The 21,570-nt window shown below is 55.8% G+C and overlaps 5 protein-coding genes across 9 annotated transcripts; 3 read left to right on the top strand and 2 right to left on the bottom strand.

Annotated features, from left to right (window-relative positions):
* The first annotated feature begins 143 nt into the window (after nt 1–143).
* LOC308674861 (lipocalin-like) lies at nt 144–2,781 on the top strand. Of its 3 annotated transcripts, XM_081339681.1 has the most exons (7): nt 144–383; nt 945–1,084; nt 1,247–1,323; nt 1,928–2,041; nt 2,124–2,225; nt 2,336–2,361; nt 2,569–2,781. In XM_081339681.1, exons 1-6 carry the CDS (start codon nt 291–293, stop codon nt 2,359–2,361), a joined length of 552 nt encoding a protein of 183 aa, XP_081195807.1. In that variant the 5' UTR covers nt 144–290; the 3' UTR covers nt 2,569–2,781. The 3 variants fall into 3 exon arrangements, with proteins under 3 accessions (XP_081195807.1, XP_081195806.1, XP_081195808.1); XM_081339680.1 differs by having other exon boundaries at nt 1,928–2,225; XM_081339682.1 differs by lacking the exon at nt 2,124–2,225 and having other exon boundaries at nt 2,569–2,737.
* Nucleotides 2,782–3,151: 370 nt separating this feature from the next.
* Nucleotides 3,152–6,450, top strand: LOC308674863 (lipocalin-like). Its single transcript, XM_081339684.1, has 7 exons — nt 3,152–3,493; nt 3,851–3,990; nt 4,304–4,377; nt 4,583–4,693; nt 5,192–5,287; nt 5,560–5,581; nt 5,889–6,450. Exons 1-7 carry the CDS (start codon nt 3,404–3,406, stop codon nt 5,893–5,895), a joined length of 540 nt encoding a protein of 179 aa, XP_081195810.1. The 5' UTR covers nt 3,152–3,403; the 3' UTR covers nt 5,896–6,450.
* Nucleotides 6,451–6,689: 239 nt separating this feature from the next.
* Nucleotides 6,690–10,118, top strand: LOC308674862 (lipocalin-like). Its single transcript, XM_081339683.1, has 6 exons — nt 6,690–6,948; nt 7,089–7,225; nt 7,630–7,700; nt 8,097–8,217; nt 8,953–9,050; nt 9,791–10,118. The coding sequence occupies exons 1-6, from the start codon at nt 6,856–6,858 to the stop codon at nt 9,811–9,813; spliced, it is 543 nt and encodes a 180-aa protein (XP_081195809.1). The 5' UTR covers nt 6,690–6,855; the 3' UTR covers nt 9,814–10,118.
* A 1,912-nt stretch (nt 10,119–12,030) lies between these two features.
* Nucleotides 12,031–15,859, bottom strand: LOC308675040 (ficolin-2-like). 2 transcript variants are annotated; one of them, XM_081339991.1, is made up of 10 exons: nt 15,646–15,852; nt 15,419–15,532; nt 15,094–15,147; nt 14,716–14,751; nt 14,345–14,371; nt 13,875–13,910; nt 13,388–13,515; nt 13,040–13,169; nt 12,673–12,807; nt 12,031–12,524 (listed from the first exon to the last, which is right to left on the bottom strand). In XM_081339991.1, exons 1-10 carry the CDS (start codon nt 15,728–15,730, stop codon nt 12,271–12,273), a joined length of 999 nt encoding a protein of 332 aa, XP_081196117.1. In that variant the 5' UTR covers nt 15,731–15,852; the 3' UTR covers nt 12,031–12,270. The 2 variants fall into 2 exon arrangements, with proteins under 2 accessions (XP_081196117.1, XP_081196118.1); XM_081339992.1 differs by lacking the exon at nt 13,875–13,910 and having other exon boundaries at nt 13,388–13,551; nt 15,646–15,859.
* Nucleotides 15,860–17,062: 1,203 nt separating this feature from the next.
* Nucleotides 17,063–20,877, bottom strand: LOC308675041 (ficolin-1-like). 2 transcript variants are annotated; one of them, XM_081339994.1, is made up of 10 exons: nt 20,248–20,877; nt 20,019–20,132; nt 19,693–19,746; nt 19,429–19,464; nt 19,051–19,077; nt 18,675–18,710; nt 18,282–18,409; nt 17,933–18,062; nt 17,613–17,747; nt 17,063–17,443 (listed from the first exon to the last, which is right to left on the bottom strand). In XM_081339994.1, exons 1-10 carry the CDS (start codon nt 20,327–20,329, stop codon nt 17,232–17,234), a joined length of 954 nt encoding a protein of 317 aa, XP_081196120.1. In that variant the 5' UTR covers nt 20,330–20,877; the 3' UTR covers nt 17,063–17,231. The 2 variants fall into 2 exon arrangements, with proteins under 2 accessions (XP_081196120.1, XP_081196119.1); XM_081339993.1 differs by having other exon boundaries at nt 17,064–17,496.
* Nucleotides 20,878–21,570: the final 693 nt, after the last annotated feature.

The raw sequence follows: 21,570 nt of genomic DNA, 5'->3' as shown, positions 1-21,570 counted from the left end.
TCCTCCGCCTTCCAGCAGGGGTCGCCCCGATGGTCCTGCGGGCGAACGCTCGCACAGCTGGGCCCCACGGAGCAGCGCAGAGGGCCCAGCTGCCCGTTCTGTTTCCATGCCTTCGGCTTGCATCATTCTGCCGGGAGGGGGCTGGGGGAAGCAGGGGCCGGCCTCCAGCACAGGGTTGCCCCTTGGCTGGCCAATATATATAGCCGGCTGCCCTGGTATCTGGCTGACCGTTCCTGGGGAAGCCTTTGCAGAGACGCCACACCAGGCAGAGCCACGGAACGGACTTCAGCATGTGGGCCCAGCCAGCTGCCCTTTTGGCCCTGCTTTGCCTGCTCCAGGTGGGGGCCGAGATGCCCGTGCAGGCTGACTTCCAGCAAGAGCAGGTAACGGGAGTGCCAACGTGGCGCCCTTGGTTCCTGGCGCAGAAGTCTGAGTGGGCTCCTCAGCTGAGCTGGTGGGTGGGAAGTACTTTGGCAGTGTGTGTTTGTCTCTCTCTGTGTGTGGGTGTTTGTGTGTGGGTGCGTGCACAGAATATGGACGAAAGGCCCCTGTCACTTGCCAAACTCTTTGCAAAGTGTTGAGCTGCAGAAGGTTTGTCCTAGGGGTGCAGGGGAGGAAGGGAATTGGAGGCTGTAATTGAAGTGCTTGCGGGCACGGGGACACACGCGCACACACACACACAGAGAGAGAGAGAGAGAGAGAGAGAGAGAGAGAGAGAGAGAGAGAGAGAGAGAGAGATTAAAAGCTCTGCTGGAAGGAAGCCAGCTGCCTTCTGTCCATCGGGAGAAATAAACTTTGGGGTCTGGAGTGGCCAAGAGCACCAACTGGCCCCAGTCAAACTTCCTCATGTGCTCTCTTCTCCCAAATGCCCTCCTGGCTGGGGTTGTCTGAGCCCTGGAGAGGGTGCTGGGGGGGGGCTCAAGGGGTGACCCTCCCCCCCTCAGTTCACAGGCACCTGGTACAGCATCGGCCTGGCCTCCAACTCCCGCTGGTTCAGAGAGAAAAGGCAGGTGATCAAGATGTGCACCACGGTCGTCACCGCCACGGAAGACGGGAACCTGGACATCGCCTCCACCTACCCCAAGTAAGGAGGCTGCGCTGGAAGGCCTCACTGGGGGGGGGGTCCCTGCTCTCCTGGAGGGGGGGACTCAGGGCCAGGGGCTGCCCGGATGAGTTGGCGCTTCGCCCCTGAGCCAAGCCGGCTGTGGCCGCCTCCTTGCCTGACCGCTGCGTCTCCTCCTGCCAGGCTTGACCAGTGCGAGACCAAGAGGACCCGTTTCTTCCGGACAGATGAGCCCGGCCGCTTCACCTACACCAGCCCTTGTATGTGGAAGCCCCTCTCCCACCCATCCGAAGACCCCTCCCTCTTTCCCACTGTTCCTGCTCAGCTCGGTGCAAAAGGGGCTGGTCGAACAGTCTGGACTGCCAGGAGGAGGAAACGGGTTTGCAGGCCCCGGTCCAACTTCCACCATTTTCTGGCCAGAGGGATTAGCCCCCTCCTTCCTGTCCTGCCCAGAGCCCCCAGGAGGGGGAAAAGGCTGGAGGAGCAGAAAGGCAGCAAGGGAGCCCCCGGAGCAGCCTTCTTGCCCACCAGGCAGATGCTGATGGCAGCGGTGCCCCCAGCCCATCCCCCCCTCCCCAGCTGCTTGCTTTGCCCCTCTTCCTTGTCCCTGCCCCCCCGCCCTCCCCTTCTCCTATGCATGGGGCACCCATTCCCATCAGCCCCAGCCCCATAATGGGACTCCTGGGAAGTCTGGAAGCCCCGGGGATACGGATTCCCCCTATGGAGACAATTCCCTGCCCGTCGCAAGGAGGGCAACGTGGCTGCCAAGCGGGTTGGGCCTAAGGGAGGGGTCCCCAACCGTTCCCCCCCCCCCCCGTGGGCCCTGGCTAGGGGCCCTTTTCCCCTCACCTGCTCCTCTTTCAGGGTCAGGAAGTTCCCACAACATCCGGGTGCTGGAGACCAACTACGACGAGTTTGCGCTGCTGGGGGACACCATCACCAAGGGGGGCGACACCTTCACCATGGTCACCCTGTACGGTAGGTGCAGCCAGCGCTTCCCCAGCCCTCTCCCAGGCGGGCACTGCCAGGGACCCTCACCCGCTCTGCTTTCTGGTGCCAGGGAGGCAGAAGCAGCTGCGCCCGGAACTGCTGGCGAAGTTCACCCAGGCGGCCTTGGGGCAGGGCCTTGCCCAGGAAGATCTCCTCCTCCTGCCCCGGACTGGTGAGAGCGCCCGGCGGGCAGGCTTGGCCGGGGCCGGGCTGGCAGGTGGGGGGGGTTGCTTGGGGGGGGCCACAGCGGCTGATCCCTTTTCCTGTCTTCCTTCCGAGCAGACCTGTGCATGGGAGAAACTGCCTAGGTGAGTGGCTTCTCTGCTGGCTTTCGCTTGGCGGAAAGTGTCCGGGAATGTAATTTTTTTTGTCACTTCTTTTATTTTTCTTCTTCTTTTCTCTTTACATTAGTTGCCATTTTAATGTTTCTTTTGAAAAGTAATAAAGACACTGTATTTTTTTTAAAAAAGCAGAAAGTATCTTGAAATAACTTTCCCTTCCTTTTCCCTCTGCAGCTACTCGCCCGGCTTCTGGCTTCTGCCTTCCCACAGGGCTGGAACTCTCCATGTGGCCTCCTTTCCCTTCCAGCCCAGCACCCCTCCCGCCTCTCTCCTCAAGTAGCAGCCTTTGTCCTGGCCTGGAAATATTAATAACAGCAACAATAAAATAAAATGTAACACAGACCGGTGTCACTGCTGCTGCCTTGCCGTGGGGAGGGGGGAGGTGGCATCAGGGCTGGGGTCTTTCGGGCCCGAGGGAGGTTTTAAGGTTCCACCAAATCTCTTCTTGCACCACTAAAAATGCAAGGATGCCACTTTGCTCTCGCTGACCCTCTCAAAGGGTCAGATCCTGTTGGCCTTCCTGGCCTGGCTGATGTGTCAGCAGCTGGACAGGCTCCCCCCTGCACACTCCCCTTTCAAAGCCCAAACACACACACACACAGACACACACAGTGCCCCTGCTTTTGTTTACTAAACAGTAGCAAAGAATCTGCAACACGTTTTCTTGACCTGCCCAAGTAGAAGGTGGGTTTTTTCCTCTGTGTGTGTGTTTGTGTGTGTGTGTGTGTGTGTGTGTGTGTGTGTGTGTGTGTGAGAGAGAGAGAGAGAGAGAGAGAGAATTAGAGAGGATTTAGATAAAAGGGAGGTTGGGTTGCAGGCTGTGCTTCCTCCTCCTCCTCCTCCTCCTCCTCCTCCTCCCTGGGGTGGGTCAGCTGCAGCACCTCTTATCCCTTAATGCCCTGTTACCAGACACCAGTTGCCCAAAGTGTTGCATAAGGGAGGGATATAAATCTCTGCTTCTTCTGCCACCCTACCGGCACACGAGGAGCACCAAGGCAGACCCACCAGCATGAAGGCCACCCTGCTCAGCCTCGCCACGTTCTGCATGTTTGGTGTCCAGGCCAACGTGGAAGTGGATCCAAATTTCGACCTTAAAAGGGTACCGGTTGCAGGGAAGCGGGGCTTGGGGATGTCCGAGCCACTTCCAGGGCTGCAGGTGTGGGTGGGAGCTTGCAAGCCCAACTCCTAAGCTTCAGCCTTTGTGCACACATCTGGCTGTGGACATTCTGTGGTCCTCAGCCAAACTGTCCCTCCATATTCAAGCGCAGTCTACCTCAGCAACATCAATGCCAGAGTTTTACAGTTTCACTGTGGTCTGTTCTCTGCCCTCTCTCTGTCGGGCAGGAGCAGCAGCCATTCCCGGGGCAAAATGTATCTCCCCAACTGCCTCAGGAGGGCGAGGGCTAGGGGGGGGAGGGGGCTGGCCTGCCAGTCTAATCCAGAGGGGCCTTTGCAGTTTGCAGGGAAGTGGCACGTCCTGGCACTCGCCTCCACCGATCCGATGCTTCAGAGCCTGAAGGACATCATCACAACACCGGCCGGCCGAATCGTCCCCTTACCAAATGGCAACCTGGAAATAGAAACTTACTACCTATTGTAAATACCTTTTGCGGTTCGACCCCTCCTTGATCCTGTCCCCCCAATAGTACTGCCCTCTTTCCCTGACAACTTGGGGGGCGGTGGGGGCACACCGGCTCACCCAGCCCTGATTTAAGGCAAGTGCAGCAAACACCCTCCGGATTCCTGGTGGTGCCCCAGGTCTAAATCTCCTGAGGGCAACTGGAATCCGCTCCCCCCCCCACAAGATGGGGAAAAATGATAGCCATGCAACGCAGGCCCAGAGAGGGCGACTCTTTTGCCAGCCAGAAACAGCCCCCCCCCCACTTTGCTTCTCTTTGCTGCTTCCAAGAGGAGAAAATTGCGAAGGGATGAAGGGCACCTATATGAAGACCGAGCAACCGGGACACTTTACCGCAAATGACGGTACGGAGGGAGACCCCTTGCTTGGACCCTGAACCAGGGCTTTCTTTTTCCCAAAGAGGTGTTAGAGAAGATGAGTGTGATCCTGAGCATGTGCAGAGTGCCCCATTTGATTTTCCAGAGAGGGTGGGTGGGTGGTGGGTGGGGAGAAGGGCCCAGAGGAAGGGGGGCTACTGACTGGGGCTCTGGCTGCTTCCCCTTCTTGCAGAGACGGGCAAAAAGGACCTGAGGGTGGTGGCCAGCGATGCCAGCTTCGCCATCGTCTACGTCCAGCGGGAGATGAAGGGGATGCCACCCAGCAGGAGTCTCCAGCTTTACAGTGGGTGATCTGGCAGAAGCAAAGGGCCCTCCTGCTTCTTTTTTTTTATTATTACATTTATATCCCGCCCTTCTCCGAAGACTCAGGGCGGCTTACAAGCTTAGCAGTAGCCTTCATTCTATGTATATATGCCTGCTTGTTAGGGCTTTCACACACACCCCCAAGCGGCATTATTACAAAGTCAGCTTATTGCCCCCAACAATCTGGGTCCTCATTTTACCTACCTCGGAAGGATGGAAGGCTGAGTCAACCTTGAAACCAGGGTCAGGGGAAGCCCAGGAGGCAGCCTCAGCCTGCCCAGCGAGGGGGACTGTGGATGATGGGTGTGGGGATGGCTGCCTATTTCAACCTGGGCTCATTTTCTTGCTCCAATTGCTTGCCTGTCCATCAACCTTGCTCCCTTCTGCAGGAGTGCTGAGCAAACCTTGAACTCAGATCTCCAGCACTGCTTGTGTTCCTCCCAGTGGCTCCCACGTTCAGTGCCCTTTTCCCCTGCAGGCAAAGACCCAAAGGGAAGTGAGAACATGGAGAAATTCAAGGCCTATTGCCAGAAGATGGGGCTGATGGGCGAGCTGGTGGTCCCGCCCTTGTCCGGTGAGTGGAGGGTCCCTTTTTCCTGCCTTGGCTTCAGAGATCCTTTTGCGGGGGTCGAACCCATAGGACATCCGGCAGCCCCAGAGAAGGCGGAGGAGGGCAGCTGGGGAGCAGCAGGAAGTTGTAGCTAAGGGACTCGTGAGCCCCAGAGGGGGGCAGGGGAGCCGTTGCAGCCCCCAGCACTCTCCCTCTTGGCTGAGAAGCAGCTGCTGCCCTAAACGGTATTTTAGGGGTCCCTAAATCCTGACCAGTGTATTTTTTCTGCATTGCAGATAAATGTTTCAAGCAAATCAGGTGAGTGGGGTGCCTTGCAAAGGGTTGAAATGGGGCATGGTGTGTGTGTGTGTTTATTATGGTGGCGGGGGGGGGGAAGGGGCTGCATTCCAGCTGTTTGTGTGCCTCTAAGCTGCCCCCTGGTGAACAAGGGTGGTGGTGGGTGCTGTAAAATTTGCAGCTGCTGCGAGTTAAATTCATCCCTGATCCAAACAGACGGAGTAGTTTGGTAAAGTTTGTGTGGATGGCTCTGAAGAGAAATGTGGGTGGAGGAAGAGCGACTTTGGGGTACAGACTCTGTTCCCCATTCTGCTCTTTTATTTTGCAGTGACTGAAGAGAACCAGCCCAACCCAACTCCAGCCAAAGACTCGCTGGTTCCTGATGCTTCAGCCTGGAAGCCACAATTGCTGCCTTCCCACCTCTTAGCACCCCCCCTCCCCGGTCACTTGCCTTGCCCACCTTCCTTTTCCTTCTGTGGAATAAATAGATCACAACTTCTCCTTTTTCTTACAGTGTTTTTTGTGGGGTCCCTGGGGGAGGTGCAAAGTTAAAGTCAAAACAATAGCAAACTAAAAAGGATAAACTTCTGGTTATGGTCCTCTTCTTGTGATCCAGCAGTCTTCTAAACCACAGAAGTCGCCGCATGTAATATTTCAGATACAAGCTTTTGTTTTTACAACGCACATCAAAACAGGTCCTTTAAACAACAGGATCTTCTTAGAAGGAATTTCTGAATTAGAACCAAGTCCAGCCCTAAAACTGCTGTTTCTCATGTAAATGCTGCCTGCTCACCCCGCTTCTCTGCCTGTGGAGCTGCTGTGCCTCTCATGATCATTAAAACTGTTGCTGTAATTATTATTATTATTATTTCACTTTTGCCTGAGCTGGAGGGCCTTGCTCTGTGTGCCTCGGTCTTGCTGTGAGGGAACGGAGGGAGCCGCAGGGCCCAGAGAAGAGAGGGCAGGCTTGGTGTCAGCTGCCTTTGGCCAACCTCAGCCCTGACCTGGAGTTGGGGGTGTGTGTGAGAAGGCTGGCCTTTCCTGGCTGGAGGCCACCCAAAAGCCTCCAGGCTCCCCGGCCAGGCAGAGCAAGGGCCCTTTGTGCTGGCTGAGATAAGAATCACCCTTTGTGCTGGGCCCACTCTGGGTGCCACAGCAGCTCAGAGGAGGATGCCGGCCGGCCGGCCAGCAGGGGTGGGAGTGAAGTCCCAGCGCTATAAAAGCCACTGACCTTTGGGAACCAGCTTCCCTAAGTGTCTCCACTTGGATGAGCAGGGACCAAGCACCCAGGCAGGATGAAGCTGCTCTGGCTGTCTGCCTTGGGGCTCGCCTTCCTCTGCCTACCTGCTGACGCCTCTGAGGAGTCCGACCCATGTGCTCCTGGGCAGGTAAGTGAGCCGGGCAGCCTCTCCAAAGAGCCCCCAATAAGCCAGGCAAGAGGCAGGCTGTCCAGAGGGGCTGCCCTGGTCCAACTTCCCTGGCACGCGCACCGGGGCATCCCGGTTGGCTAACTGGCCTTTGTGCTCAGCTTCTAGGGCACTGGTTCGTTCTCGGCATAGGCTCCAACTGTGAATGGATGGTGCAGTTTGTGACTAAGGAGATCATGACTGCCAACATCAGCAGTCAGGAGGAGGGAAGCTTCACAGTTGCTACCAACTTCATGACGTAAGTTCCCGCAGCCCCCACCCTCTGCCCCCCAGCTGTGTGGGTGGGAGGCTGGGCACTTGTGCCTGGGAGAGTGGTGGGGATGCTGGATTTCAGGGAGGGGGGGGAGATGTCCTCACCAACTTTGCCAGAGGCTGAGCCTTGCCAGCCTGTTCTGGGATGTCTGCAGTGGGCCCAGGGGATCTCGGTGGGGATAAAAAGCAACATTTTCTGTGAAGATTAGCAGGAAGACAGAGCTGTTCCAAGAAGCAGAGACCCCTCCCCAGTTGAAGGGGGACCGAGTGAGAGTCATGCTGCTCTTGGCATATTCCCTTCCTAAAGCCTTTTTTGGCCAAGAGACAAGCAGTGCCCTGGGGCTGATTCCGCAGCCACCTAATGACTTGTTCCGTTGCTCAATTCTGCAGGGACTATGGGACCATGGACGTGGAGATGACCTACACGAAACAGGAAAACGGGATATACTTGTACAAAAGCGGTTGGTATGAGTTGGAGGTGCTCCTCTCTGGCCAGAGGGCATCTAGCCCGGTCAGTTTCTCTGGGGAAAGGCGGCCCCACGGGGAGACTCGTGATGGTCTCCCAAAGTGGAAACATCTGAGCTACTTCTGCCCAGTGAGAGAGGTAGCTAACCTTTCAAGCTGTTCATTTAGGACTGAATCAGCCAAAATTTGTTTGTAATAGATTAATCAGTTCATTCTGATGCACCGTTTACATGAGTGGCTCCTGTGTTAAATGGAGGTTAATAACAGAATAAAATATTGGCTTAGCTTTGAAGAATGTACTTAGAAGGAGAGGATGGATCTGGTTTAAGCTTTCTGCAACAGCCTGGCCCCACCACTAACCTGGGCTGGCCTCCTTCTGCTCTTTCTGCCAGAGTGGGGGGACAAAGTGATAGAGAGGAGGAAGACGGATTGCGAGACCTATGTCATGACCTGTGTCAAAGACCTGCAGGAAAACGATGGCAAATTTTGCAAATTTGTGTCAATCTACGGCAAGTATCCAGCAAGTATCCCCATCCCTTGCGCCAAGCGGGAAAGCAGAACGGCCCCAGGCTTATTTCTTCATTCGCACATCCCTTTTCTGGCCAGCGGTGATTTTGGATTACAGAGGAGGCTGTCACTCCGTGAGGCTCCTTGTGCAAAAGGAAAAGGACAGGAGAGAAGAGGGACGGTGCCCAGGTGCATCCACCTTCACCTGGTCTTCCTTCACCTGTTCCCTTTGGGTAGCCAGGCGGCCCAGTTAAGGTGCAGTGAGGGACTCGCACTGAGCAGTCACAGGGTTTGAGATCAATGCAACCAATGTGTGACCCCCTGGGGGGGGTCGATCCTCCCCCCTGATGGGGAGACATGGACGGCCGTGAGGTCAGCCACGTCACAGCATTTCCTGGAGTGACACAAGAGTGTCACAGTTTCTGGGTTTGTGTTTCTGGTTCCAGCTGCTGAAAGAAATTGACACCCAGCCTGTGGAGCACCTCTGGGCTTCTCCTTCCAGCCCAGCCCAGCCCCAGATGCCCCTCAGCACAGGGAGCCCCTCTGGGCCATAACGGGGCCCACGCTGGTCACGTGTCCCTCTGGGTGAACTCCTCCTTCGGGGCCTTCTTTCGATGGAAAAGGTGGTGCTGGTCTTCATGCCCGTCGGGGTCCACCCTACGTGCAGGGCGTTCTCCACACGGGGGAGACCCAAGAAGCCTGTTCCCCTCAGGCCCGCCTCTTCTTCCCTTCTGCAGGCAGGGCGATGACTGTGCCCCCGTCCGTGTGGCAGGCCTTCATTGACTTTGCTATAGAAATGCAGGTAGACAGAGAGCAGGTATTCCTCTTGGCCAGGAAAGGTAAGGCTTTGCCAAGGTGGGCTTCAGTCAAAGGTGGGCGGGGGAAGGGGGAGAGAAACCAAGAAAGAAGCACTTGGCATATTCCCTCCACACGGGAAAAGCTTCTCCTGATCATTTACAAAACCGTCCCCAGGGAAGGACAGACTGGTGGTTTGGGCCAGGGTCTTTCAAGTCCTTCCTTGCTCAGAGCCAGATGCCACCTGGGCTGGTAACTAAAGGGCCACTGGAGGCTCTCAGGAGGGGCTTGAGGAGGAAGCATCTGGAGGAAGAGAGGGGAGGGGGGTCATTTGAGGGAACGGCAAAAGGCAGGCCAGAATCTTCTTTGGCATTTCCACTTGGGGCACCCGCGAATATTCGACCTCCGTGCAGCTTCCAAGGGGCGAAGCCCTTCCTGGCTCTTGATTGGATTCACAGGCAGCTAGACCATTTTTTCCCCTATTTTTCGGACCTTTTTTTTGTAAAGGCTGCCCGAATTCACAGGGGGGGCGGGGAGGAGCTGAATCCACACACACCACTAATGTTCGATGCAGCCACTTCCACAGAGAAGGAAGGTGGTGGTGGGGTTCAAGATCCTTCGGTAGAAACAAAATCCATCTCTAACTTAGAGCAAATCCCTCCCATGCCTGGGGGTGGGGTGGGGTGGGAGGCTTCCTCACTGCCCTCTTGGCATCTTGTGAGTTAGTTGCTGGGAATTAGAAGCAGGCAGTAACTGAGCCGCCCTCCTCACTTTGTGTCTGCAGATGCCGCTGCAAGATCCACCTAGCCGAGTCTCTCCGTGAAAACCTTCACGCCAGAGGGACCGTTTCCGGGGAGAACACCCTGGCTGGGCACAGAGACACCGTTGTCCTCGCTCCAGGTCTGGATCCCTTTGGCAGCGCATGGCCGTGGCAGATGGGGACTTTGGGACACCCAGAATCCCCCCTGCAGAGGGACCCCCCTCCGGCTCCTGGCTGCTCTCCTTGGGGGTGACCAGAGCAGAAGCATCCGAAGCAGCTGCTCTCTGCAATTTTGTTTTTCCTAAACCTAAACTTCCCGGATGTGCTCTTAATAAATAGATTCATAAATACACCTCTTTTCTGGCGTGTGCGTGTGTGTGTGCTCTTATGTCACTTTTCTCACTTCTGGGGATGGAAACTCATCAAGGAGAGAAGCAACCTAGAACTAAGGAGAAACTTCCTGACAGGGAGAACAATCAACCAGTGGAACAGCTTTGCCTCCAGAAGTCGTGGGTGCTCCATCCCTGGAGGTTTTTAGGAAGAGACTGGAGAGCCATTGGTCTGGAATGGCACAGGGTCTCCTGCTTGAGCAGGGGGTTGGACTGGATGACCTCCGAGGTCCCTTCCAACTCTGGTATTCTATGTTCTATGTTCCTTACTTTCCCCTTGAGGACAATTTAGCCCAGGTGAAAAACCAGTTCATTAAAACAAGACGGGTGGGAGGACCGGCTCTGTCTGCCCCAGGGGACTGCCCACTCCAGTCTTTCTCCCCCCTCCCACAATCAGTGGGGCAGAGCCGGAATTAAAAGGGAAGAGAAGGGCATTTTCCATTTCTGACCGCATTGGTGCCAGGGCTCAGCCGGTCAGAAAGGAAGAAGAGCCAACATCAACAGCTCAGATCAGGAGCCCAGCTTCGCTCGCTGTCCGGAGCAGTGAACATTGTGTATCTGGTCCGCTGCACCCACATTCGGGTGCCAAATCACACCAGGGTGACCTTTTGAGCGGCAAAGAGGCCGCCCGGGAAGGTGATAGTGGCTTGAGAGGAGCAGGATCCCTGCCAGCACAAGCAGCTCTCCTGACGTGTGCGGGAAGGATTCCGCTGCCAGCCTCAAACGTGCCACGTGCCCGTTTGCTGCGCTGCCTTCTGGAGAAACCCAAAGGGCAGCGTTCTTCTGAAGTCCTCCGTTCACCTTTTCATTTCATTCCTCTTGCCTTGGTCACGGGGACACTCTGCCAGCCAGGAAAACCTGGAATTGTGGAAACGACGAGGAAGGGTCTCGTGCAACGCTTGCTCAAAGCCCTCGGAAGGTGTGGCTGTGTATGTGCAGCAGCCAGCACAGACCAGGAGGGGCAAGTGAGAAGAGAGAGGGAGTTGGGGGGCAAGAGCCGCGCAGGGCCTGATCCCCTCTCAGCTTTGCCTTCACGTATTTCAGAAGCCACCGGAAGGAGGGATAGCGGCGCTGGCTGTGGCTCTGCTGAAAGACTGGGAGGCTTGAGGGGGTTCTGGGGGTGTGTGTGTCACATTGCATCTCCCTGAATTTGCGACCAACCAGGCAGGATGCAGAAGGCTGCTTAGGAGAGGCTATGGAACCACTTGGGATTTCCTGTAATGTGTGAACCAAGTGGAAGGCGCCAGGCTTTCACACGGCGTGTCAGGGAGTTCAGAGCCTCTGGCGAAAGCTGGAAGATTTTATGCCCTTGGAACGAAGGATGCTTGGAGACCTTCTGCACCAAGTAAATAACTGCACTGTAACTTTCCTGGTTGTCTAGAAAATTGGGCAACACGGCTGAAGGATTAAAAGCAACAGGCAAGGAGAAGGTTTGGTCAGCTGCTGTGGATCCCATGAAGGAAAAGGTCCAGTTTCAGTCCAGATTTGGAGATGTTTCTGCTAGGAGAACCATCCAGGAAACAGCCAGGAGGTGCCTCCTTCCTCGGCCTTTGGGCCACCAGAGACTTTCTCCTTTGTGTAGAGATGTCGTGTAGAAATTAAAAAGTAACTAACGAACACTGGGAGACTTCAGAGAGGTCCAAAGTTGGTTTCAAAGCCTCGGAGACTGTAGGGTAGTTCAAGGGCTGCAGCCACATTGCAATCCCTTGAATTTGGGACCAGCCAGGCTGGCTGAAAAAGGCTGCTTAGGAGATGCTATGCAACCATTTGGGGCCTGGTCCTGCCGTGGGGTGCAAAGTTCAGGGCCCTTCCTCTACCGAAGGCTTTATGCCCTCGAAATAAAGGAAGACTTGGAGACCTTCGGCTGCATGGCAGACCATAATGTTATTAATTTTATTTATTAATTTGACATTCATTGGCTCCCAACTCCTGCAGAGATCAAGGGAGATAGATGGAAAAGGACCCCCAGCCCTGCGAAGATATTTGAGAGTAGCTGTCTAAAAAAACATTTAATCATATTGTTAATTTTGCAAAATAGAAACTGAAGTTAGCAACTCAGAAGCAGAGGGGATGGACTAGATGCCCTTCACACCCCCATCAGGTGAAGGAGCCCCTCTAAGCCACAGGCCTGAATTTCATCTCTGTGTGCTTGTAGGAGTAATAGTAGCCTCTCCCCGATTTCCAGTTGATGCCATCCGCAAAAGACTTGTGTTCTCCCAGCCAGTATTTCCCATTGAGGTTGGCATGGTGGCACTCGTTGTACCACCAGCCCCCTTTGTACTTCTCAGCACATTTAAGACTTTTGGGGTCCTGCAGCTTGTCCTTGGTGGAGAAGGGCATGTCGCTGTGTTTCTTGATTAGTGAATCTCCTGACGGTGGGAAGAGGCAGGTGGATGTCCCAACGGCCAGCCCAGGGCATTTCTGGAGCATTAGCCAGCCGGGAAGGGCGTTCCTTGGCCTGACTGGCACTGCCCAGCTCAGGGAGGCTCACGGAGAAGGATCTTTTCAGGGACTCACCTGCAGGGCCCCCTGTGAAATTGCCCAGAGTCAGCCGATACTGGTTGGATTCCGCTGCCACCTGGAAGGATCCGTATTTAGCAAAAGAATGTTGATTTGCAAAATCCATGAAGTCAACACGCAACTCGTTCTTTCCTAGAAAGGAATAGAAGAATCAAGTGCACACCTGTATAAACTCACGTGTGTGTGGTCTACTTTGTGCACCATTCAGCCCCCAAGACCCACAGCCCAGAGAGAGGGCAAGGCAGCAGAGCCCCCTTTCTCTGCCACCTCCTCATCTACAGAGGGGTCTCTTCCCACCCCAGGGCCTGCACCCCCCTCCCCTGGCAGCAGGAGGGTCCAGGGCCACGAGGGAGAAGCCCCTCACCCAGCGAGGTCAAGCGGTGAAGGTGGTCGTTCCCCAGCCAGAATTCGCTCAGCTCGCTTCCAAATCCTCTCTTGTAGGCAGCCCAGTCCCGGAAAAAGTCCACTGAGCCGTCCCATCGTCTCTGGAAGACCTGCGGGAGGCAGCCAGGCCCCTTAACCTTCCTGCTGGGCAGGCCTCCAAATCATACCCTTCCCAGATGTTGGGGGTCCCCAGAGCTGCCTGTCTCCACCCAGCGTCCCTCCGCCCCCCTCCTGCCCCCGGGGGGGGGGGAGCCTCGGTTCCTGCTTCCTCCCATTCCTGGCAAGCAGAGCTCCCCTCCCGAGTGGGTCTGCCGTGGGCCGGACTCACAGTCCATCCGCCTCCGTCGGTGTGCATGTCGCACAACACCCGCAGGGGCCGGCAGTCCTGGGGGTAGATGGTGTGCCAGCCGCTCAGAGTCACCCCCTGGGCCAGGAGCTCCTTGCAGCTTCGGGCACCTGGGCAGAAAGGGTGGCAGGAGAGGGTGGCGCTCCCTTCGCCAGGGCATTTGCCCAACACCCCCCCCGCCTCTGCCTCTCGGATTCTGGGTGTGTGTGGAATGATTCAGGGTCCACAGCTGGTCAATAATGGAAATTTGGCTGGTTGAGGGGGCCAGGTGATTGCAGTGTTGAATTTTAAATTAAAAATTAAACCTAGATCTATTTTTGTGTTCTCATTTCAAAGCAAAGGCTGTCCCTGGTCAGAAGTGGATCCTACAGATGCTGGAATCACCTGGCCAAGCATTTGGCTCTCCTGGATATCTTTTTTTTTGGGGGGGGGACAAGGAAAGGAAAAGTGAAGACAGAGCCCCACTTACCTCGCTTGCACTGGAGAGTGTCAAATTTCTTCTCATCTGCAGAAAAGAATTTCACTAACAATATAAATTCTCTAAATGAATAAATAAAAGAAGGAAGCCAAGAGTAGCCAGTGCCTGCCCCCTGCAGGAATAAGACCCCACCCCACCATCATTTGGCAGCCATGTGAGCCGAGGGGCACAGAGGTCTGTGGGTGCTCCATCACTGGAGGCTTTTAAGAAGGGATTAAACAGGTAATTTTCCAGAAAGGTATAAGATCTCCTACTTCCACAGGGGGTTGGACTAGAAGATCTCCAGGGTCCCTTCCAACTCTGTTAATCAGTTTTCTGCAGGTCTGATACGCCACAGCCAGGAGTCCCTTCCAGCCTCACTTCCAGCCCCAGTGAGCTCTTGGGGGGGGCACTGAGCTGCGTGTAACAGGATTCAACCCGTTGCCCTTTTTGCTTTGCTGGGGGGGGGGCACGGTTCTTACCAATTTCTCCTTTGTCGCCTTTATTCCCTGGAAGGCAAAGAGGAAGGCAGGATTTCCCCTCTTTCTGGGGGGAATCCAGCAGCACCACTGGGGCTCAAGGGAGGGAGCCCAGCAGCTGAGGACAGAACCAAGCAGAGCCCCATTTTCCAGGGGAAAATGGTGCCACGTTCTCCCCCCCCGGCCCCTCCCCACAAGCTCCTCAACCCAGGGGCCTAACGAGCCACTTTCAAAGGACTCTCTTCCTTTGGAGAAACGGCTCCAACATGGTTGAGCTCAACCATTGCAAAGTCGAATGGCATCATACTGATTTGCACAAACACACTTTGTGGTTGGCTGCGTGTGTGGGTGTGCTGGCAGAACCAAACTCTTACCTTTCTCTCCGGGTTTTCCGGCCTCCCCTTTTTCTCCTGAGCGAAAGGAAGACATTTCCTCTGAGTCCTCCTGGCTCCACCTCGCCCGTCCCCCTCGCCCAGGCAGCCCCCCACATGCCAGCCCTGCTTGCTCCCCACACGGGAGGGGAGCTGATGTGGGGGGGGGCTGGTGTAGAGTAGTGAGCTGACTCACTCAGGCAATCCAACACCCCAGGGTCTATTGCCCCTTCTCTGAGCTACTTTTCCCCAAAGCACTCCTCTCTCCCCGTCAGCTGCAGAAATACACACACACACACACACACACACACACACACACACACACACACACACACACACACACCTAGGCTAGAATCAGAATTCCCCTAGCTGCTCACTTACCTTTTGGCCCAGGGGGTCCCATTTCCCCAGGGATTCCCTGCAAGCCCCTTTCCCCTGTGGAGAGAAGGCAGAGTCACCTTCCAGGCCCCTCCCGGCCCCTCTCAGCCTTAAGCCAGAGCAGGCGGCTGTGTCCAAGGAAATGCCCACTTCAGGAGGGGGAATTTCAACTGCTCCAGTGCCAAGAAGAAAGGGGTCCCTTGTGCCAGTCCTGAACCTCTTCTCCCCTCCCCCCCAGCAAGTTCCTCCTGCCTGAGGCCAAGGCAGGTGGCTGCCTTCAGGCGGCATCAAAGGCAGGTGCCAGCTCGTCAGCTGTAAACAGACCTACCTCTGGCCCCGGGAAAGCCTGGGGGTCCCAAGGGCCCTAGAGACCCTGGCATGCCTGGACATCCCCTCAGGATGGTCAGCTTGCTGTTGCCATCCAGCTTCACCACCTGGGCTTCTGGAAAGGAAGAAGAGGATTTTGAGTCAATAAACTCTTTTTTCTTTCAGTGAAGCTCAATTTCCCATTCCTGAAGGGTGGCGACGATACCTGTCCCCCTCAGAGCCGCTCACCTGGGCAGGAGGACTCCTCCCCTCTGCAGGTTGTGGCCATCAGGCAGAGCAGGAAGAGAGCCGCTGGCTTGCCAGCTCTGCCCATGGTGCCAGTCGGACTCCGACTGCCGCCTGGCTGGACCCTCCGGCTTTTATGGGTGCCGGCTGCTTCTTAATCTCGCAAGTGGGGACGCCAAGATCAATAGTTACAACAACACAAAGTGCCTCCTTGCTGATCAGGACACACGGCCCTCGGTTCAACAGCTTGTGTTCTAATTCTTCCTCATTTTTGGAGGGATCCCCGCTCATCTGCTGGTCTCAATGAGCCGGTCTCACTCCAATTTCCCTTTTGCGCAAAGGAGTTACTGGATTAATATAAGCGTGAAATATCTTCCAAGTGGTCCCCTTTCCCTGCTGGTTGGTTTTATGTAGAGTTGGATTTCCCATTCAAAGTGAGCAACCAACAGCCAAAATTATGCCAGACTTCAATCTGGGGACACCTGTGCGTCAATTAAATAATCACACTGCAAATTTCCTGATTGTGTAGAAATGCGGGCAACATGGCTGAAAGATCAAAAGCAACAGGACAAGGAGAAGGTTTGGTCAGGTGTTGTGAATGAAGGAAAAGGTTTGATTTCAATCTAGATTTAATTTCAGGCCAGATTTTTGCTACGAGAACCATCCAGGAAACAGCCAGGAGGTGCCTCCTTCCTCGGCCTTTGGGCCACCAGAGACTTTCCCCCTCGTGCGGAGAAGTCAAGCCCTTCTGCATCCAAGGTCGGGGGGGGGGGCTGCATGTGCAAAGTCTGTTCTCACAGGGTGTTGTGACCCAAATGTCACAACACGCTTCTCCTCCTGATATATGTCAAAAATGGCACAATGTGTAACGATGCAGCAAACATCCCTAACATACACTGGTGGGGGGGGGAGGTGGAAAGAATCCTATAACATTGGCTGTTTTTTTCCCAGCTGTCCCCCCCCCCATCATAGCTGCAGGAAGGGAAGGCCCAGCTCTGACCCACGGGTGCCCCCCACCTCACCCCACAGCGCCAGGGAGGTGCCTGGGAAAAGGGACTGCTGGCAAAGCCGTCTTCCGCCTTAGTCTCACGTTCCCTGGAAGGCCGGTGGAAGGAGGGACGGCGCTGGCCGTGGTGCTGGACCCCCTCAGCCGGCAATCAGCACTGGGAGGCTTGAGGGGGTTCGGCGGGGGCGGGGGGGGAGGTGTTCAGAGCCTCGGAGACTGCAGGGGAGTTCAAAGGCTGCAGCCACATGGCAGCTCCCCGAATTTCGGACCAACCAGGCGTGCACAGAAGGTGCAACCACAGGGGAGGTGCCAGGCCTGGTCCGGCCGTGGGGTGGGAGGTTCAGGGCCCTTCCGCTGCCCTCAAAATAAAGGAAAACTTGCAGACTTTCGGCTGCGTTGCAGATCATAATTTTATTAATTTTATTTATTAATTTGAGATGCCTTGGCTGAGCAACTCCTCCACAGTTGAAGGAAAAGGACCCCCAGCCCCGCAGAGGCATTTGTGAGCATTTAATCATGTACATTTTGTACAAGGGAGCAACTCAAAAGCAGAGGGGTTGGACTAGATGTCCTTTGGAACCCCTCAGAAGGAGCTCCCTAAGTCACAGATCTGAATTTCATCTCTGTGAGCTTGTAAGAGTAGTGGAAGCCTCTCCCTGTTCTCCAGTTGATGCCATCCGCATAAGAGTCGTGTTCTCCCAGCCAGTATTTCCCATTGAGGTTGGCGAAGTGGCAGTCGTTGTACCACCAGCCCCCTTTGTAGGTCTCTGCACAGTTGAGCCTTTGGGGGTCCTGCTGCTTGTCCCGGGTGGAGAAAGGCATGTTGTTGTGGATGAAGAGGGAATCATCTGGGGGAAGAGGGGGGGTGGATGGGTGCCAAGGAGGCCAGCCCAGGGGGGCATCTCCAGGGCATCATCATCCAGGGCACTGCCCAACCCACAGAGGCTTAAGAAGAGGGGCTCACCTGCAGAGCCCTCCAAGAAGGTGCCCACCGTCAGCCGATACTGGTCATGTTCCGCTGCCACCCGGAAGGACCCATATTTGGCAAAAGAATATTGATTGTCAAAATCCATCAAGTCAACATGCAACTCGTTCTTTCCTAGGAAGCAATTGAGGAATGAAGTCCCCTTTGCACATTGCTCAGTCCCCAAGACCCACAGCCCAGAGAGAAGGGTCAGGCAGCAGCCCCATGGCTCCCTTTCTTTGCCACCTCCCATCCCAGGGCCTGCGCCCCCCTCCCCTGGCAGCAGGAGGGTCCAGGGCCACAAGGGAGAAGCCCCTCACCCAGCGAGGTCAAGCGGTGAAGGTGGTCGTTCCCCAGCCAGAATTCGCTCAGCTCGCTTCCAAATCCTCTCTTGTAGGCAGCCCAGTCCCGGAAAAAGTCCACCGAGCCGTCCCATCGTCTCTGGAAGACCTGCGGGAGGCAGCCGGGCCCCTTAACCTTCCCGCTTGGCAGGCCCCCAAATCATACCCTTCCCAGATGTTGGGGGTCCCCAGAGCTGCCTGTCTCCACCCAGCGTCCCTCCGCCCCCCTCCTGCCCTCTCGGGGGGGGGGAGCCTCAGTTCCTGCTTCCTCCCGTTCCTGGCAAGCAGAGCTCCCCTCCCGAGTGGGTCTGCCGTGGGCCGGACTCACAGTCCATCCGCCTCCGTCGGTGTCCATGTCGCACAACACCCGCAGGGGCCGGCAGTCCTGGGGGTAGATGGTGTGCCAGCCGCTCAGAGTCACCCCCTGGGCCAGGAGCTCCTTGCAGCTTCGGGCACCTGGGCAGAAAGGGTGGCAGGAGAGGGTGGCGCTCCCTTCGCCAGGGCATTTGCCCAACACCCCCCCCGCCTCTGCCTCTCGGATTCGGCGGGGATGGGCTTTAAGGAGACGCAGCCTGTTTTAGGGCAAAACCCATTTTTTGGGTTTCCCATTTTGAAGCGAGGGCTACCTGTGCTCAGAAGCGGATCCCATGGATGCTGTAAGGATCTGGTCAAGTCATTGGCTCTCCTGGATGAGGGGGACAAGAAAGAGCCCCCAACTCACCTCGCTTGCCCTGAAGATCCTCCAGCCATTTCTCAGCTGCAGAAAAGAAGGAAGCAGAGAAGAGACATGGAGGAGCAGCATCCCACCCACCCCATGGGGAAGACAAGGCCCCGGGGGTGGGGGTGGGGGTGCTAATTTGAGTGAGGGGACAGAGGCACCACTAGGGTTTTAGGATGAGATTGGACAGCCATTTATCTGAAATGGTATAGGGTCTCCTCCTTTGGCAAGGGGTTGGACTGGAAGACCTCCAAGGTCCCTTCCGATTCTGTTATTCGCTATCCTGTAGGTCAAATAAGCCCCAGCCAGGAGTCCCTTTCAGCCTCAGCCAAGGACCCTTTTGGCTTTCTTGGGGGGGGGGCACGGTTCTGGTTCTTACCAATTGCTACGTTGTCGCCTTTATTCCCTGGAAGGCAAAGAGAAAGAGAAAGGCAGGATTTCCCCTTTCTGCGGCTCAAGGGGGGGGGCAAGCAGCTGAAGAAGAAGCCCTTGTAGGTGCCTCACTACCTGCCCAGCCCCCCCAGAGCCCCTCCCCATAAGCTACTCACTCTGGGGGCCTCATCAGCCATTTTCGGGGGGGGGGTCCATTCCTTTTGAAAAACATCTCTGGCATGACTGAGATCAGCGCTTCCGACTTGATCTTCAGAACCGAACGGCATCAGTTGTGATTTGCACAAACATAATTGCTGGTTGGGTGTGGGTGTGTTGGCACCAGGGTGGGGAGCAGGGACCCAGAGTAGCAGAACCAAACTCTTACCTTTCTCTCCGGGTTTTCCGGTCTCCCCTTTTTCTCCTGAGCGAAAGGAAGAAATTTCTCTGAGTCCTCCTGGCTCCACCTCGCCCGGCCCCCTCGCCCAGGCAGCCCCCCACACTTTGAGTGCCCTTTCTTCAGAGTTCCAACAAGCTGCAGGAACGAACACACACACACACACACACAGACACAGACACACAGACACACACACACACACACACACACACCAGCGCAATGCTAGAATCAAAATCCCCCTTCTTGCCCCCTTACCTTTGGGCCCAGTGGGTCCCACTTCCCCGGGGGTTCCCTGCAAGCCTCGTTCACCTGTCAGGAGAAAGCAAAGTCAGCTTCCAGGCCCTCTTCGGGGGGGGGGGAGCCCCCTGCCAGCCACTCCCTTTGGTGCAGTTGTGAAAACCAGAGCTTCTGTCTAACCCAAGGAAATGCCCACGGAGGGGCAGCTCTGACAGACCAGCCCCATTTCTGCCAGTCCCTCCAGCCCCATTTCTGCCTTCCCCCAGCCTGAGGCCAGGAGAGGTGGCTGCCTTTGGGAGCCGTCAAACCCAGGCACCAATTCATCCACCTGAAAACAGACCCACCTCTGGCCCCGGGAAAGCCTGGGGGCCCCTGGGGCCCAGGAGACCCCAGCATGCCTGCACATCCCCTCAGGATGGTCAGCTTGCTGTCGCCATCCAGCTCCACTGCCTGGGCTTCTGGAAAGGAAGAAGAGGATTTTGAGTGAATAAACCCTTTTTTCTTTCAGTGAAGCTCAATTTCCCATCTCCGAAGGGCGGCGATGCTGTCTGTGCCAAGCTGGCAGCCGCTCACTTGGGCAAGACTCCGCCCCTCCGCAGGTTGTGGTCATCAGGCAGAGCAGGAAAAGAGCCACCCGCTTGCCAGCTCTGCCCATGGTGCCAGCGGGGCTCCGACTGCCGCCTGCTTGGACCCCCCGGCTTTTATTTCTGGAGGCTGGATTTTAATCTCACAAACGAGGGTTGCAAGGTCAATAGTTACCACAACGCAAACTGCTTCCTTGTTGATCAGGACACACACAGCTTGTGTCCAAATTCTTCCTCATTTTTGGAGGGATCCTCGCTCATCTGTTGCAAATGAGCCAGTCTCCCTCCAAATTCCATTTTGCACAAAGGAAAAATTGGATTAACACAACCAGGTGGTCCTGTTTTCCTGCCGGTTGGTTGTAAGCAAAACTAGATGTCCAATTTGGAGTAATTAACCGATTGGTCCAATGGCCAGAATTATGCCAGGCTTCAACTGCAGGGACACATCTACAACAACCACACAGTAACTCTCCTGATTGTGTAGAAATATGGGCAACATGGATGATGATTAAAAGCAAGGGGGCAAGGAGAAGGTTTGGCCAGGTGCTGTGAATCCCTTGAAGGAAAAGTTCCAGTTTCAGTCCAGATTTGGAGATGTTTCTGCTAGGAGAACCGTCCGGGAAACTGTTGTGATTCAGGGTCAGCCTGTGGGTTCGGCAGTTGGGTCGGATGACTCAGAGGAGGAGGAGGGGGGTGTTGAAGACCTTGCTGAGGGGGTTGAAGATCTTGCTGATGAGAGCCCTCGGCCAGGCCCCTCCCACTTGGTCACCACGGAGACCCAGCTGTGTGAGCCTGACAGCGTGGATGAAGATGACCCACAGCTGGCCCTGTTCAAGGACGCCCGACGCAGGAGGCAGTCAATTAGGAGTAGACAGAGGAAGGCAATGGGGCTTCTCGGAAGGAGGCAGAGAGAAGCCACGCCCTGAACTCTATATAAGGGGAATGTGTGGGGAGGGCTGGTTTGCTGAAGGCAACCGCTTGGATAGTTCGTGTTTCTTAAAGCTCCGGTTTCTTGGTTCGTGTCTTGTTTGTTTTTGTAGTAATAAATTTGGCAGGCGTAATTCCAGCCTCTTGCCTTATTGTAAAAGGGGTTGTCCCTGCCTTTTCTGCAGGGCCGGTAGCAGGCTGGTACAGAACAGAAACAGCCAGGAGGTGCCTCCTTCCTCGGCCTTTGGGCCACCAGAGACCTTCTCCCTCCTGCAGAGATGTTGTCTGTGAGAAGCCCGGCCCTTCGGCACCCGAGGCCAGGGAGGGGCTCAAGGCCTGACTGTTCTCACACGGTGTTGTGAAGCACGTGTACATTGAACTGGAC

This window comes from Vipera berus, assembly GCF_964194415.1.
Source record: "Vipera berus genome assembly, chromosome: 15".
NCBI lineage: Eukaryota > Metazoa > Chordata > Lepidosauria > Squamata > Viperidae > Vipera > Vipera berus.
Note: the sequence above shows the minus strand (reverse complement) of the source record. Positions and strands in the feature narration are given on the sequence as shown.

What these genes read in the sequence shown, in the direction of transcription:
- LOC308674861 (XM_081339680.1), top strand. Translation starts at nt 291, where the DNA reads ATGTGGGCCCAGCCAGCTGCCCTTTTGGCCCTGCTTTGCCTGCTCCAG. An exon ending in CTGACTTCCAGCAAGAGCAG is followed by an intron (nt 384 to 944) that starts GTAACGGGAGTG and finishes TCCCCCCCTCAG; the next exon opens with TTCACAGGCACCTGGTACAG. An exon ending in CTTCACCTACACCAGCCCTT is followed by an intron (nt 1,324 to 1,927) that starts GTATGTGGAAGC and finishes CTCCTCTTTCAG; the next exon opens with GGTCAGGAAGTTCCCACAAC.
- LOC308674863 (XM_081339684.1), top strand. Translation starts at nt 3,404, where the DNA reads ATGAAGGCCACCCTGCTCAGCCTCGCCACGTTCTGCATGTTTGGTGTC. An exon ending in CAAATTTCGACCTTAAAAGG is followed by an intron (nt 3,494 to 3,850) that starts GTACCGGTTGCA and finishes GGGCCTTTGCAG; the next exon opens with TTTGCAGGGAAGTGGCACGT. An exon ending in CAGGAGTCTCCAGCTTTACA is followed by an intron (nt 4,694 to 5,191) that starts GTGGGTGATCTG and finishes TTTCCCCTGCAG; the next exon opens with GCAAAGACCCAAAGGGAAGT.
- LOC308674862 (XM_081339683.1), top strand. Translation starts at nt 6,856, where the DNA reads ATGAAGCTGCTCTGGCTGTCTGCCTTGGGGCTCGCCTTCCTCTGCCTA. An exon ending in ACCCATGTGCTCCTGGGCAG is followed by an intron (nt 6,949 to 7,088) that starts GTAAGTGAGCCG and finishes CTTTGTGCTCAG; the next exon opens with CTTCTAGGGCACTGGTTCGT. An exon ending in TTTGTGTCAATCTACGGCAA is followed by an intron (nt 8,218 to 8,952) that starts GTATCCAGCAAG and finishes TTCTGCAGGCAG; the next exon opens with GGCGATGACTGTGCCCCCGT.
- LOC308675040 (XM_081339992.1), bottom strand. Translation starts at nt 15,730, where the DNA reads ATGGGCAGAGCTGGCAAGCCAGCGGCTCTCTTCCTGCTCTGCCTGATG. An exon ending in CGGAAAACCCGGAGAGAAAG is followed by an intron (nt 14,372 to 14,715) that starts GTAAGAGTTTGG and finishes TTTGCCTTCCAG; the next exon opens with GGAATAAAGGCGACAAAGGA. An exon ending in TTTCACAGGGGGCCCTGCAG is followed by an intron (nt 12,525 to 12,672) that starts GTGAGTCCCTGA and finishes TCCCACCGTCAG; the next exon opens with GAGATTCACTAATCAAGAAA.
- LOC308675041 (XM_081339993.1), bottom strand. Translation starts at nt 20,329, where the DNA reads ATGGGCAGAGCTGGCAAGCGGGTGGCTCTTTTCCTGCTCTGCCTGATG. An exon ending in AGGGGCGGAGTCTTGCCCAA is followed by an intron (nt 20,133 to 20,247) that starts GTGAGCGGCTGC and finishes CTTCCTTTCCAG; the next exon opens with AAGCCCAGGCAGTGGAGCTG. An exon ending in TCACCGCTTGACCTCGCTGG is followed by an intron (nt 17,748 to 17,932) that starts GTGAGGGGCTTC and finishes ATTGCTTCCTAG; the next exon opens with GAAAGAACGAGTTGCATGTT.